This window comes from Artibeus jamaicensis, unplaced genomic scaffold, assembly GCF_021234435.1.
Source record: "Artibeus jamaicensis isolate MK-2021 breed Jamaican fruit bat unplaced genomic scaffold, CSHL_Jam_final contig_887, whole genome shotgun sequence".
NCBI classification, from domain to species: Eukaryota; Metazoa; Chordata; class Mammalia; order Chiroptera; family Phyllostomidae; genus Artibeus; species Artibeus jamaicensis.
The window spans coordinates 924,440-939,399 of record NW_026522003.1 but is presented as its reverse complement, the minus strand read 5'-3'; the positions used below and the strand labels follow the sequence as shown (position 1 = coordinate 939,399).

The 14,960-nt window shown below is 46.1% G+C and overlaps 1 protein-coding gene across 4 annotated transcripts; it reads right to left on the bottom strand.

Moving 5' to 3' along the window:
• Positions 1-5,109: 5,109 nt before the first annotated feature.
• PPP1R3E (protein phosphatase 1 regulatory subunit 3E) lies at positions 5,110-14,948 on the bottom strand. 4 transcript variants are annotated; one of them, XM_053654851.1, is made up of 4 exons: positions 14,493-14,948; positions 14,085-14,224; positions 10,649-11,907; positions 5,110-10,360 (listed from the first exon to the last, which is right to left on the bottom strand). In XM_053654851.1, exons 3-4 carry the CDS (start codon positions 11,063-11,065, stop codon positions 9,938-9,940), a joined length of 840 nt encoding a protein of 279 aa, XP_053510826.1. In that variant the 5' UTR covers positions 11,066-11,907; positions 14,085-14,224; positions 14,493-14,948; the 3' UTR covers positions 5,110-9,937. The 4 variants fall into 4 exon arrangements, with proteins under 4 accessions (XP_053510826.1, XP_053510825.1, XP_053510823.1 ...); XM_053654850.1 differs by having other exon boundaries at positions 14,085-14,210; XM_053654848.1 differs by having other exon boundaries at positions 14,085-14,199.
• Between the last annotated feature and the right edge of the window lie 12 nt (positions 14,949-14,960).

Genomic DNA, 14,960 nt, shown 5'->3' with positions numbered 1-14,960 from the left:
CTGTACGTGGGGGCGGGTCAGAGAGAGGCCACCCAGGTCACTGGTTTGTGATGCTGTGTGTGGGGGCGGGGTCAGAGAGGGACAATAGCGGTCCCCTCTGCTGCTTCCCACCGCTGGGGCCTGAGTGGTCCGTCTCACTGCTCGCTCCTTCACTGGTTTATCTGCACGTGAATGTGTGACTGCGGTCAGCCCTCAGTGTGTCCACCACCTTGCGCCCTCAGTGGGTCCACCCGCTGCTACTCCACACCTGGGATCTGCCCACGCCTGCTGGCACACCTGGGTCACGCGCCCAGATTGGTCTGGTGGATCTTTCCTGCCCGACCCTACTCTGCTGCTGGCTCTGCCCCTCTTATCGGTTTGGCTGAAGGGTTCATTGTTGTCAGACTTCCGTATAGTTCAATTTTCTGTGGTTTGGCTGCATTTTTGTTGCTAAAACTTTGTTGTTTTTAAACTTGGTTGTGCAAGAAGGTGCAGTGCTTCCACCTACGCCTCCATCTTGGCGGAAGTCTAATTATTGTATTATTTTCCATACAACTGTACACCTTCTTTGGTCCCACCTGTATATACTCAGCTTTAGAGTTGAAGTTTTTGCTCCCTCAGGGTTTAAGCCAGGGCTAGTGGTATATACCAGGACCTTCTCAATCATGACTATTACAAGGCTGCAATGGGCAGCAGCAGGGAGGCAGTGGAGAGGTCATTCTCTCATAATCCAAAATAATTTAATTAGATTAAATTGACTGGGAAGAATTTGTACTTGTTTGGCTTGAAAGCCAGGCAGGAACTGGCTGTGGTAATTTAGTATCTGACCCTGGAGGATTCAGTCATTCTGAGCAGAATCAAAGACATATTTAGTTCTGGAGTACAGGCTGATACCTCCCTCTTTTCTGTGGATTTCACTCTAAAGCTTTAGAAGATGGAGTGGACTGGATTGGGGGAATGAAAGAAAGAAAGAGGCTGACAATTTGGAAAAGGACAGCTCCCACGTTTAGCAACGCCGTAACACTCCCAGTTCTTCCAGGGACTAATGCTGAAGAGGGGGAATTCATTCTATCTTCCTCAATGCAGAAATGTTAATTCCGCGTGATTGGCAGAAATCCTCTCTCCCTAATGGCTCAGACATTAGGAGAACTGACCAGAGGCACATTTACCCTCTAGAAAATGAAGATGAGTTTCATAGACCATTTCCAAAAGCACTGGAGGAGCCCCAGCAATGCATTAACATGGTCATAGGTTTTTGTAAAATTTGAAAAAAATACTTAAACTGCAATTGAGGCAGGAAAGTTAGCCCAGGGAGCAAAAGCCTCGAAATTCTAGCCTCCCTCCCCTTCTCCATCTTGGCTGGAAAATTGCAGATGTCATCTTCACTGACCAGCTGTTTCCCCGCTTCCCCTCCCCCATTTCCTATAATTGAGAGGACAAAAAAAATCCATATCTGGAGAGGAGGGACAAGAAACCAAGGACCATCCTTGCCCACATTTAATGAAAACCTCCTATCAAGACCCCACTGGGTCATCCCATTCTCCGAGATTGCCCACTCTCATTTCTTGAGTACGTACTATCACTTTACTAAAATTGCTATACTTTGCTAAATCATCACACTCTTGAGTTTTTTCTTGTTCCCTGACACGAACCGAGACCCTGCTATCAGGCTGAGGCCACCCTTGGCCTCCTGGGTGCCTCCTGGCATCACAACTGGTTAAGATCGATGTCTCTTTCCTTTCTGACTTTCCTTCCATCACACTCTATTCTGTCAGGAATAAGTAGAAGGGCCTTGGGCATTTGGGGATTAGCTAGGGAAATTGAATTAGGGATACATTTAGCTTGGGTTTTGTAGGTACACATCTGTGATTTGCAATGACTTCTATGATTAAATAGTAGGTATAGTGTTATGGGTTGCACTGTGTCCTCCTCCAAAAAAATTCTTACATTAAAGTCCTAACTCCCAGAATCTAAGAATATAACTGTTTTTAGAGATAAGGTCTATAAAGAAATAATTAAGTTAAAATGAGGTTTTAGGGTGAGTCCTAATCCAACATGACTGGTGTCCTTACGATAATAGGAAATTTGGACACTGACATACACACAGGAAAGACCATGTGAAGACATAGCAAGAGAATGGCTACCATAAGCCAAGGAGAGAGGAACCTCCAGATGAAACCAGCTCTGCTGACACCTTGATCTGACTTCTAGCTTCTAGTGCTGGGAGAGAATTTCTGTTGTTTAAGCCACCAGTCTAGTATTTTGTTAAGGCAGCCCTAGAAAACTAATACACATATATACAGTAGCTTCCCAGAATACTCCCTAATGTCAACTATTTAGAGCCTATCAGGTCCTTGAATAACATGTGGTTCAACATCATTTTGTTGTAACATTGGTGAGGTGACATTGGAACTGAACTCTTGTTTACACATATATCAGTAAGCCTATGGTAAACTTGGTTTCATTATATCTTGTTTCTTTAAAGTTGCAGCACCTATCAACACATTAAGTGGGCTTACTGTATATGACATCAGTTACTTCACATTCGAAATGCTCCAAAATCTTATACCACATATACCAAAGAAATTTGATAGTTTTTTCCGAGTCTGACAAAAACCTTAAAAATTATGTCATTATCATTTACAAGGTGTGCTGAAATATTCCTGTGCTATCGATTTTAAAAAGGAATCATGTAGCCCTGGTTGGTGTGGCTCAGTGGGTTGAGATGGGAGCCGGCCTGCAAACCATCAGGTCGCTGGTTTGATTCTCAGTCAGGGCACATGCCTGGGTTGTGGGTCAGGTTCCCTGGTGCAGGGCTCACAAGAGGAAACCACACATTGATGTTTATATCCCTATCTTTCTCCCTCCATTCCTCACAGTCTAAAAATAAAATCTTTTTTAAAAAGTGATCATGTAGAAGACAATTACATTTCTCCACTCTTTATAGAAAACATTAAATACAATCATATGAAAATGTGATTAAAGAGTGTTCAGCCAAAAACAAAACTGTAGGAAAAAATAGGTTTGCCAGGCAGATACATTTTTAAATGTATTTTTAAAGTTTGTGTTACTGTGCTGTTTCTTAGCTTTTTTAAAATTGTAATTTGTTCATCTTTTCTCATTCTAGAATATATTATTTTGTGCCTAACATACTTATTTTCCTTTAAAAAAGCCCCAAAGGCCCTGGTCAAGTGGCTTGGTTAGAGTGTCCTCCCATACACCAAAAGTCTTCGGGTTTGATCCCCACACAGGACACACACCTGGGTTGCCAGTTTGATCCCTGGTTGGGGCATGTGTGGGAGGCACCTGATCCATGTTTCTCTCTCTCCCCTTTCCTTTCTCTCTAAAATCAATAAATATATCCTCAGGTGAGGATTAAAAAATAATATAAAATTAATCAAAAAGCCCCAAAGTTGTTTGCTTAAGGAACCCCAAAAGTTGGATCTACCCCGAGATTAACTAATGGGAATGAGTGAGTTTCTGCCCTATTTAGGAACCCTGCCACATTCTGGGCCCTGTCTCCCAGGAAATACCAGAGTTAAGGGCTGACCCACTGGAACTGCAAATACTGAGGGTTTGGGATAGCAAACGCTGAAATGAATGAGTATGTGGAAGAAAGGATTCAGACTGACTTACTGCCAAACTAAAATGTAAGAAGTCTGGAAAGACATTTGGGCCATGGAGGAACTGTAGGCAATAACCCCTGGAAAACATCTACTTACCTCTCCTTGGATGTCTGCTCCTCATGCTGACTCCTCTTCAGCATCTGTAAGTACTGAACAGTGGATACTCTGCAGTGACATCGCAACTTGGCTATTATGATGTAATGAAGAGGCATCTGATTCTTCTCAGGCTAGGGCTCCCTTACTGTGAATATTGTCTCAGTTTGTGCGTAATTGGATTCTTCTATCATTCAGATGATGTGGGAGTCAATACTGTTGGAAGTTGACCCTTTTCAAGGATGCTTCCCTTTAATATCTATTTCTATTGCTCCATTCTGGATTAGACAAAGGTCCTTGCTTTTCCTTACTGTCATATTTCTCATCTTTGGCTTTAGGGTTACCCTTGATAGGGAAAACTGCTTTGTTCTTCTCTCCAGTGCTTGGGGAGCATAATGTAATTTAGATGGCCCCTTTAAGAAAGAATAGCCCTCATCCAAGGGGAAACACAGGACTTATACTCAAGCTGTTCTCTTTAACTGCAACAGCAACTGCTGTTAGGTGCCAGGGAACTGAAGTACTGGGCCCTGATAACTTTCCCTACCTTTATGCTCCCTACCCCAAATCATGGTGGGAGTGTATTGGTATCATACACCTGGGTGGCTGTTGGGGACCACTTTGTGGGTATCAGAGACTATAGCCCTGCATGGCCAAGGCCTTGAAAGAGGCCTGTAAGTCTCGACCGGAATGTTGGGAATGCTGGAGGCAGGCATGACCCGATACTAGTACCAAGGGTTCCAGTGTGAGATCAGGCCTGAAGAATGCATTACACTCTTTGAGGCCTACCTTGCTTTGTATAGCCCTGTTGCCATGAATCAGATATCTAAATCCAAAGCAGGACAGAACTCCTAACCTCATGAATCAAGCCTTAATAATCATCTGGCGTCAGCATGTCTAACAGACCCTGACCTAAAGCAGATCTTCTGTTTCTTCAGTTGCCATCTACAGATAATGTCTGTTTTCTATAACTATAACCTCAGGGCATTGATAAGCTGTGCCTGCATGCTGGACACCCCTACACATACCAATCTCAATAAAAGCTGTTTTGGAGAAGGGCTGGGGGCATTCTCCACTACAGGAAATCACCACCCCCTTCCCCACTGGCACAGATTGTATCTGAGATGACTCATTTTATCCTCACCTGGGAGGACTACTCAGGATGGAATTCCCCACAGGTGGCCCAACGCCTTCCCACCCAACTTTTGCATAGCCGGAGGACTTCAGTAGGCAGGGAATAGGACTTTTTAAAAAAATGAGATGATCAGAAATTGGGAATGGGGGAGGATCTTGCCTCTGAGTCTCTTGTCATCCTCAGCGCCGCCCCCAGAAAAAACCCACCACCAAAGAACAGTATCTCTCAATAACCGATGATATTTTTTTTTATATTTCAACTTTATTTAAAACACGAGGTCTTTTATCTGGAAGGGAAGGCTGGTGCAAGAAGCAGCCAACAGTGAGGCGCGCTACTAGTGGGTTTGGGGCCCGGTGAATAGGGCTGCACTATGAAGAGACTGAGGAGGCTCTGGGACGGCCTGATAACAGTGGTTTGCAGGGGGATTCACATAGCAAACTTTCCTGTCCAGGTTAGCTATTCAATGGGTGGACTATTCAATCATTGTAGCAACTTTACTTTTCTTTACCAATATTACCAAACGAAGTGCCAAGGCTGGGAACAGAGAAAAAACTTAAGTCTCTTGTTTCTCCTTATGGCTAGATAGGAAAAGGGATAGAAAGTAGTAGCAGAAAATGAAACATTTTTAATGTTATATCCCTTGCCATGAAAAACTGACTTACGGGAACTAGTGTAAAGGACACATGCACAAAAACTAAGGGGGGTGGAAATGGGAGGGAGGTGGGGAGCATGGGGGGAGGGGCTGGGATGGGAGTAAAAGACAGAAAACTAATTGAACAATTAATTAACTAATTAATTAAAAACAAATCATATATAAGAAAAAATAAGTCAAATGACTTTTTCAGATAAACAAAAAACATACAGGAACAACAACAAAAAAACTGTGGGTCTGATTGTGCAGAGGCCTGTTTCATAGCCTGGACATGAGTTGTGGTTAGGAGGCCTGGGTTTAAGCTGTCTTGAGCTGTACTAAAGAAAATTCTCTGCCCCTTCTCATCGCTGGATCTACATCCCTATCTGTACAGGAGCCTGGACCCAATGATCTCTAAAGGTAAGTCTTTTTTCAGGTCTGATTCTATGACCTGTGCATTGCAAGGATCCAGAAGAGCTCCAGAGAAACAGGAATTAGAAGCACAGCATGTGAAAGTTAAGATTGGAAGTTGAGAAATTAGGGCTTGTTATGAAGAGAAATGCTCAGGTACACTAAAACAAACAAAGAACAAGGAAGGCTATTAGTCATCTGAGGTGTGGATGAGAGGAAGGGGCAACAGTGTACCTACTGAGTTGCTTCAAGGATCCAAGCCCCTGATTATGCTAATAGTTTCCCTACAGCACTTCCCAGTCCACAGCTGACTTGTTATCCTGTTAATGGCTCCCATTCATAGTTATCAGCCATTAGAGGAGAGTCCCCTCCACAATGCCTAACACTCCTAGTGTTTCCTAAGTCAGATTAGGCTATCAGCTTACTTCCAGGTCCTGGGGCATCTCTATAGGGAAAGAACCAGGAGACTCATGTGTTGGGACTATAAAGCTGAGAGTGGAGGCATAATTGAGCCACAGTACTTCTTTCAGGGAAAGGTTCCCTGCCCCCAATCAGCTTGCATTTATCCACTAATACCAGGGCTCTCAGAGAGGGCCCAAGCACAGAGCATCCAGCAATTGTCTCAGGGATCCCTGTAGCAGAAAATTTAGACAACAAGGCTAGTGGGGAGAGTGTTAAGGGGAGTGGCACACCAATAGGCATGAAGGGCTGGCTAGGACCAGGGAATCCAACTGTATGGGTTCAAATGGGTTTCAAGTTCTCTAGCAGGCAGGTGGTTTGGTCCCTTGCTGATCTTGCAGAACTGGGACGTTGGTACAGGAGGTAGCAGTAGCTCCTGGGAGGAGATTAAGCTTGGGACCCTCAGTGTTTTCCTTTCTCCAAGCTAGTTCAGGAGACTGGGAGGATGGGAAGTTAGAATACAATTAGAAACTGTCCCCCTACCCAATCCTGCTTAGACAGGCTATATGGCAAGGTTTTTGTTTTATTTTTTTAATCTTCACCTGAGGATGGATACATTCATTAATCTTAGAGAGAAGGGATGAATGTATATGTGTGTGTGTGTGTGTGTGTGTGTGTGCACACGCGCGTGCCGTGTATGGGGGCGGTGGGAAGGAGGGAGAGGGAAGCACCAATGGGAAACATCCATCGATTGCCTCCCATACCCACCCTGACAAGGGACTGAAACTGCAACTCAGGTATATGTCCCGAGAATCAAATCTGCGACCTCTCAGGGCATGGGGACGATGCTCCAAGCAAGTGAGCCATACCAGCCAGGGCTAATTTTGTTTTTAAGGAAACAAATATATCGTGGTTACTCAGAGGCTCTAGCAGGGGTGTTCAACCTTTTGGGGTCTCTGGGCCACACATTAAACACACAAACACTAATGAAAACTGATGAGCCAAAAAAAAGGGTTTAAGTAAATTTACGATTTTGTGTTGGGCTGCATTCATAGCCATCCCAGGCCTAGAGACTTCCTGGGTTCACAATCCGAGCTCTGCCATTTACTAGCTATGTGATCTTGAACAAATTACTTAGTTTTTCTGAGCTGTTTCCTCATCTCTACAACAGGGATAATATTACTCAACTCATATGGTTTTGAGGATTATAATGCATTCAAAACACCTGATTTTAGTGGCTAAGTAAAGAAATGTGAGCTATTACAACTGTTAATATAACATAACAGTAACACAAACACATTAAGCAAGAGATGAACTTCGATCCACTCCCCCTCTCCATTATCCTTCCTTGGGCTCTTCATTGATAACTATTAAATGCATGGCGTGGTGGCTTCCAGTCGTCTCTCTCTTCACCCCACTGGAACTTTGACCTGAAGGTGATCCTTAAGATGCACAAAATTGTTTTCTTCACCACATAAGGATGGTGTTCATACGGGCATTTATTGTTTGAGGAAAGACTGAGTTCCTCTCTTTCAGCCACCCTTCTTCAAAAGATTAAGGCTTTGGACAGGAGAAGCATGGTAAAAAAAACCCATACTGTATTCCAAATAGTGTATATGGGTATATGTGCATGCACTCTCTCTCACTCACTAAGGAAGAGGAGATTCTGAAAATTTTCCTTTGAGAAATCACTAACAGAAAGGGGGTGGGGTGCTGGTTACCTGGGAGCTCCTTGTTCATCTCCCTCAGAAACTGCTTTCCCCTCTTTTCCCTTCTAGAAGACTGTCAGGAAGGAGCCTGAGGGAGGAAAGTGGATCAACCATGGTCTTGTAAAAAAGAAGAGGGAAAAGGAGGAAGAAGGAATAGCAGACAAACAAAGATGAAGGACAATGGAAATACGAGAAAATGAAGGTAAATACTACACATTCTAAATTAAAAATATAAGTGATGAGGGACAACAAACAAGAAAAGCAAAGAGCTATGGAACAGGGTAAGAGGAAAAGAAAAACAACTGGCAGCGGTTAATCTGCAGGAGAAACACAGGAACGTGAATGGGTGAGTCCAGCTTCCCCATTTCACCCGTTCAGGATATGGAGCAGATTGCCATCTTCTGGTGCCATTCAATTTTCAAGCTTTAAAAAAAAAAAAAATCCTCACCCAGGGATATGTTTATTGATTTTAGAAAGGGAGAAACATTGATATGAGAAACAGCAATTGGTGACCTCTTGAACTTGACCCAGCCAGGAATCAAACCTGCATGGTAGGTTTGTGCTCTGACCAGGAATTAAACTCACAACCTTTTGGTGTACAGGACGATACTCTTAAACAATTGAGCCACTCGGCCAGGGCTAATTTTCAAGTTGCTTTGATTCTTGATTTGAAATGTTTTCTTATACCCATAATTCTTTACTATCAAGACAAACCCCAACATCGTTTCCTTTCATCTTTGGGACTCCCCAGCATCATTTTCTCCAAGAGAGATGCACCTCTTCAAAGCTGTCTCAGAGAACCCAGGCTGGGACCAGAGCAAAAAGCAAGGACAGAGAACGGGTTGTGGTTTGAGAGAGGCCTGAATACCGAGGTTGTGGGCTGTGAAGGACCTATCCTCAGCTCCAACCAGACACGAGGACTGCTGTGTTCTGAACTGTAGCACTCCAACTGTAGGTTGGAGAATGTGGCTTCTAATCTGCACTGCACCACTCACAGAGGGCAAGAAGGGTCATAAGAGATCACCCAATGCAAATCCAATTTCCCCAAGAGGAAACTGGGCCCCAGAGAGGTGAAGGAACCTGCCCTAAGTTATACAGCTAGCCAGTGCCTTCCTTGTCTCCTGAAGCAGATTCAGACTAGTGATTCTTGTGACTTACTGTCCCTTAACAAGTCCCACCCATAAAGTGCTTAAAGGTCATTAGAAGGCACCCCAAAAAGGTAAACTTGGCATTTCCCTGGAAGCCCCTGAGTGTACACACCCTTTAGGCGCTGCATTATTTGGCTATGAGAATAAGCCTGGAGTTGATTTTGCCTTCATTTTAACTCCCAAGGGCTGCCAGGAGTCCGGAGGAAGGATCTCTGATTGCTACCTGCCATCACTCCCCAGCCAGTTCTCAGAGAATGAAGCCAGGGACAACAAGGGGTGACAATGAAATCTTGTCAAAATGCCAGGGACTAGGGAGCAACGGCCAAGTTCCTGGGACTCTAGCAAGGCAATCATGGCAGAGCTAAAACTAGGATGGGCAGGGCTTGGATACCTGAGGTGGCAAAGCTAGGTAACAAAAAGGGATGCACCTGCAATCGAAATGACGTCAACTGCGGTGGACTGCTAATTCACACAAAATACCCCCTCAATGGAGAAGTATCTTAACCTTTCTACTAAGCCCAATGAACCTTCTCCCAGTGCCCACTCACGTAAAGAGAATGTCACCATCACCCCCATTCTTTTGCTAGTTTCTAATCCTTTCAAGGCCCTTCCCGGCCTCCTTCCCTTATGCCTTGGTTTCTTTCACTCACACTCAACTGGTGTTTTCCACCCTAGCTTCCCGACCTTAATTGATCCCACCCACTTCCACTCGGTTTCTCCCGTTCCTCCACCCGTTCCTCCTCCCCAAATCTTCGGGCTCCTCCAGTCCGCGAGTGCTTTTGGTAATTTCGCAGTCGGCCGCAGGCGTCTCAGATAAAGTGGATCCAGCTCTGCTGCTCCGGGATTCCGCCACGGCCCGGGTGCTCGGGTCCACGCAGGGAATAGTCACGGCCTTCGTTGTTGTCCCAGAACTCCTGGCCGGTCACGCGGTAGCGCAAAGCGAAAAGCAGGGCTCCGCCAATCGGCGGTGCGGGCAGACGGAAAGCAAAGCGGTCGGCGCGTGGCGGGGGCGGGGCCGGGCCAGCGTAGGCTGCGGGCGCCTCGCGTTGGCTCCGCCAGCCGTCTGAGCTCCAGCGTACGCTCACCCGCTTCTCGTAGGCCAAGTCCAGCACGCGCGCGCTCCCGGCCACGCCCAGCGGGCCGGCCTCGGCGCGTTCCAGGCAGATTCGCTGCGCTTGCAAACGGGCAGCGAAGCCGGGTTCGCTGGCAGGATCCAGGGCAGCGCGCGCCTCCTGGAAACCAAAAAGGGAGAGGGAGGACAGAGTTCGGTACACCTGAAAGCACAGGCAGGGGGCGGGGTCGAAGCAAGGAACTGGACCTATCTGAGCCGTATCTCAGGGTCTGGGCCCAGTGCTGCCCGAACTGCGAAAGTAACCTAGAGCCCCTCAACAAAAGGAAAGTGCAAGAGCAAGCCCTGGGTTGAGGGTTAAGATGGGTATTCCTTGATAGATGGACACCCCCACGCCTGCAGCGGCAGAGATGGGGAGGTCCCAGGGAAGGGGCGTGCCTCTGCTTCCTACCTGGAGGCCGCGAGCACGCGGCTGGCAAGGTGCAAAGTGGCGGAGGGCGTCCCTCTGTAGCTGGATTTGCACGTGGCGAGGCACCCGGGGCAGCTCTCCGGGGCAGAAGCGGCGCACGGCGGCTAGCTCTAGCCCCAACGCGTCGGCGAAACGCACTCTTTTGCGGGTGTCGGGACTGCAGCTTCGGGGCACCTGGGCCCTGCCGCCTCCCGCAGGTGCAGAGCGAGCCCGGCGCCCCCGACTGGAAGCTTGAGCGCGGGATCGGGCCCCGAGGCGTGTCCCGGCCTCTGCTGGCCCCTTCTCCGGCTCCTCCTCCAGGCTGGGCCGCTGACTGCGGTAGTAGGCACGCTCCGTCAGTGCGGCAATGAAGCTCAGGTTGCGGGGGATGTCGGTGCGCTGGGGGCGCTCTCGAGACATGGCACGTCCGCCCCGCAGCGCCGCCGGGTTGCCTTGGCTCCCAATGGCCAGCCTGCCGGGCGTTGTCCCCACAGAGGCAGCCAGCTCCGCTTTTGCCGACCCTTGCGGTTGCGTCCTCTCCTTGCAGTCACCTCCAGGATCCTCCACTTTCCGTAGCTCTACCTCGGTTCTGTGACTACCTTTCCCTCCCTCTGGCTGTCATCTCCCAGAAGTCAGACGATCACCTCTCTTGCGAGCTGTTTGCTCTAAGCGTGCGCTCAGCTTCACACACCCTCGGGTCTCTAGGCCTTAGAGGCCCTGATCGCCGCCGCCGCGCCCCCCCCCCCCCACAGCCCTGACAGGTGGCTCCCTATCCTCTCTTCGCTGCTGCTGCAGCAGCAGCTGCTGCTGCTGCTGCTGCTGGTGGTACTGGTGCAGCACCAGGGGGCGGGGACTCCACCCCTTCGGTCCTAAGTGAGACCACTTTGCCATTTTTTTTTTTTAAACTGTCTCAGTCTTGCTGAAAGAGTTAACACGGGAGGTAAAGAGTAACGTTTCTTTTTCTTGCAGTGGAAGGTCCAAAATACCCAGTGTGTGACTTTTTCTTAAGGGCTTATCTTTTTCTTTTCTGAACCCTAGCCTCCAGGTTTGGGAGCAGGGTAGCCGGTGGGTAGAAAGAAGGAAAGGTAATGAAAACCGGGTAGAGTCCCAAATAGAAGCTGAAATGTGCTCACAAGAATGCGTGACCATTGGAAAGAGTTCTGAACTGAGAGTTGTGGAAAGACAGCTTCTGGTCTCACCTCTGGTGCTATTTAGCTGCATGACCTTGAGCAAGGCACTTCTCTGTACCTGAGTTTTTTCATCTGTAAAAAAAAAAAGTGGATTAGAGTTCGGATTTCTAACAGGACTGTAAGCCCTTTGATGACCATGGCTGCGTCAGATTCATAGTTTCTTCACATACTAGGCTCTCAAATTACTGAATAAATAAGCAAACCCCTTTCTTGGAGTTGGGACTGTAGGGTTCTAGTTCCAGTGGGAACTTCCAAAAAGGGCACAGAACTGGCGTTTTTCTTCATTTTTTTTTCTGTTAGAAAAACATGTCAAGTTTTATTTAGTTTTTCCCCAGCTTATCTACTTATCTTACATATAGCACTTACAATGTGCTATGGCTGTAAGAGTTTAAAAACATTAACTCATAGCTATCATAGGAGCAGAGTATTATTACGGATGGCTATTTTACAAATGAGAAAAATGGACGGAGAGAAGAGCTAGGACTCTTGCCCAGGATCACATAGGTAATAACTGGGGAGCTTGGATGAGAACCTCAGCAGTCTGGCTCTAGAGTGCACTCTCTTGTATAAGATTATATAGGATTAAAATGCTTAGTTGTAATATAGTTAACATCTTTAGAAATGGAGACTCTTAGAATAGAAATGGAATCTCTAAATTTAAAGCAGCAGGAGAGTGTAACTGTAACATCCCAAGTGACCAAATTGGAAATAAACAGTGGACATATACTATCTTACTATTGTACAATTCATTCCTGTTTGCATTTTAACTCCAGCAGTGCTGTTGTATTAAGCACAGCAATGCTATTTAGCCAGACTAATTTTTAAAGTGACACTGAGATTTGCTTTCTTATTTAATATATGTATATATAAATCCATGGACAACTTTTTTTCATATTTTGCTGTAAAATAATGTTCTACTAACTTGTTTTACTGTCAACTAATTTGATTCTTTTTAAAGATTTTACCAATTTTTAGAAGAATGGAGGGAGAGAAATATGAATGTGTGTTTGTCTCTCAAATGCTCCTTACTGGGGACTTGGCCCATAACCCAGGCATGTGCCCTAGACTGGAACTCAAACCAGTGACCCTATGGTTCAAAGGCCAGTGCTCAGTCCATTGAACCATCCCAGCCAGGGCCAGTCAACCCGTTTAAAATGGTCTTCCTTGCTCTGGTGAAATATATCATTAATGGAATAAATAACTGCAAGGTTATCCTACATGGCCCGAGGTTTTCTGATAAAAGCTCTCTTGCCTTGTCTACAGTTTGAGCTTCCATTCCTTGGCTGTGTAGTGTTAGTTTGAGAAGATTCTTGAGGTACAGAGCTTTGGGCCTCGTATAATTCGTGCTGGTCCAGCAGCTCTGTTCTCTTGGCTGCTCAGACTGACACTGAACCTTTATTCCAAACAAGCCTTTGTTTCTTCGCCATCTACTGCAGTTATTTTCAAACATCTGACTGGGCCTGCTCAGTAACTGGTCAGAGGCATGGAGTGATTCATTCATTCAATCAACATTTACTGAGAGTCTGTTAGTTTTTGAGGACATAAAAGTAAATAAAATTCATTTCCTGCTCTCAAAGAGCTTACAAATAAATGGGCAGCAGACAGAAATATATTTGGATCCTGAAACTTAAGAACGTTTTCATATTAAGCACATGTTTTAGAAGAAGTCAGGATTGCAAATGAAGGACTAGACTAGGTTATTCTTAAAAGAAGGAAGCAACCTTGCTGGTAGCAGGTGAATGATCAGCCCAAGAGCAAAGAAGCAATGAGGGTGGTTGAAAGGATACAGTTATAAAGGAGTAGAATAAGCTGTGCATTGGGAATACTGGGAGAACTGAGTTGGGGCTTACAAACGGTATGGAATCAGTTTGGACTTGTAAATAGCATGATAACAGCATTGATGACCTGCAGTGAAGCGGGACCTCGAAGCAATACAGTGTTGAGACAAGCTTTCAAGTCAGAATTAGATTGAGTCCCAGTTGTTCAGTAAATGACTTAACCTCTCCAAGCCTCGCTTTCCCATTCATCGAATGAGGATAAAACAAAGTAAGGACTGGTGTGAGGATAAAATAATCACACAAATAAAGAAAGCACTTAGCATCTAGTAAGTCTTCAAAATGTGTTAGTTGTTACTATTATTGTTACAGAAAAGACCTTGCTTGTCCAGTGGCCATAGGGGGCAGATGGGAATACCAAGGCTTGGTCTAAAGGGAGAAGGAAATGGAACCAGGAAAGGAGAATTGGGCTACCTCGTTCTGGTTTTTGGTTGGAGATCTCTCCAAATGGAGCAGAAGGAAGCGTGAGCTGCAAGACTGGGTGGGCCCATCGGGATTGCCAGAGAGCGTGGTCAGGTGGCTTTACATCCTGTAAACTGCCTGGTGTAAATGTACTGCCATGTATAAATAATATACACACATAAATATGAACATAAATGTAATCTGAAAGGATAAACATCAATCTTGATTGGCAACCTCCAGGAAGGAAGGAGGAATTGTGGGAGGGGCCCAGGGAGGGAGACTGAGGACTTGTATTTTTTTTCTCTATACCTCTATACTGTTTGACTTTCTCATAATCAAAATAACTTCATGTGTTGGGTAAAAAGAATTAAAAAAGAAAACCAATCTGATTACAAAAAGAAGAAACGAAAGGTTAGTTACCTGCAGAAATTCTTTGCGATCCAAGTTCTGGCTCCCCGATGCCTAGCTAAAGCTCCAGCCCACAGACCACTAGGAGAAAGGTCCTGGAAAAAAGAGGAAGTGAAATGTGTGGTGTCCATGTTCTGCCTGTCATTCTCACAGGGAGAGGCACCTGGCAGGTAAGTAGTTCCCACTGGTACGGGAACTGCTTCTCTTTTCCAGGTACCCACTCCAAGGCCAGAAAAGTTCAACAAGTGTGTGGAACATCAGAGACTTCTGCAAATGCTGAATTTGCTCTGAGGTTTGCTGAGGCCCAGGCTGCTTCTCTGGGCAGCTTCCAGGGTCAGGACCCAGGCCAGCCCTCGGTGCCTTCTCCGCCTTGCTCCTCTTGGCCTCCAGCAACCCTCTCTTCCCCAGTTGTGGCCCTTCCCAAGCTTGCGTCCCAGCCCCGCCTCTCTCTCTGGACGCATCTCTGGGCCCCATCATCAC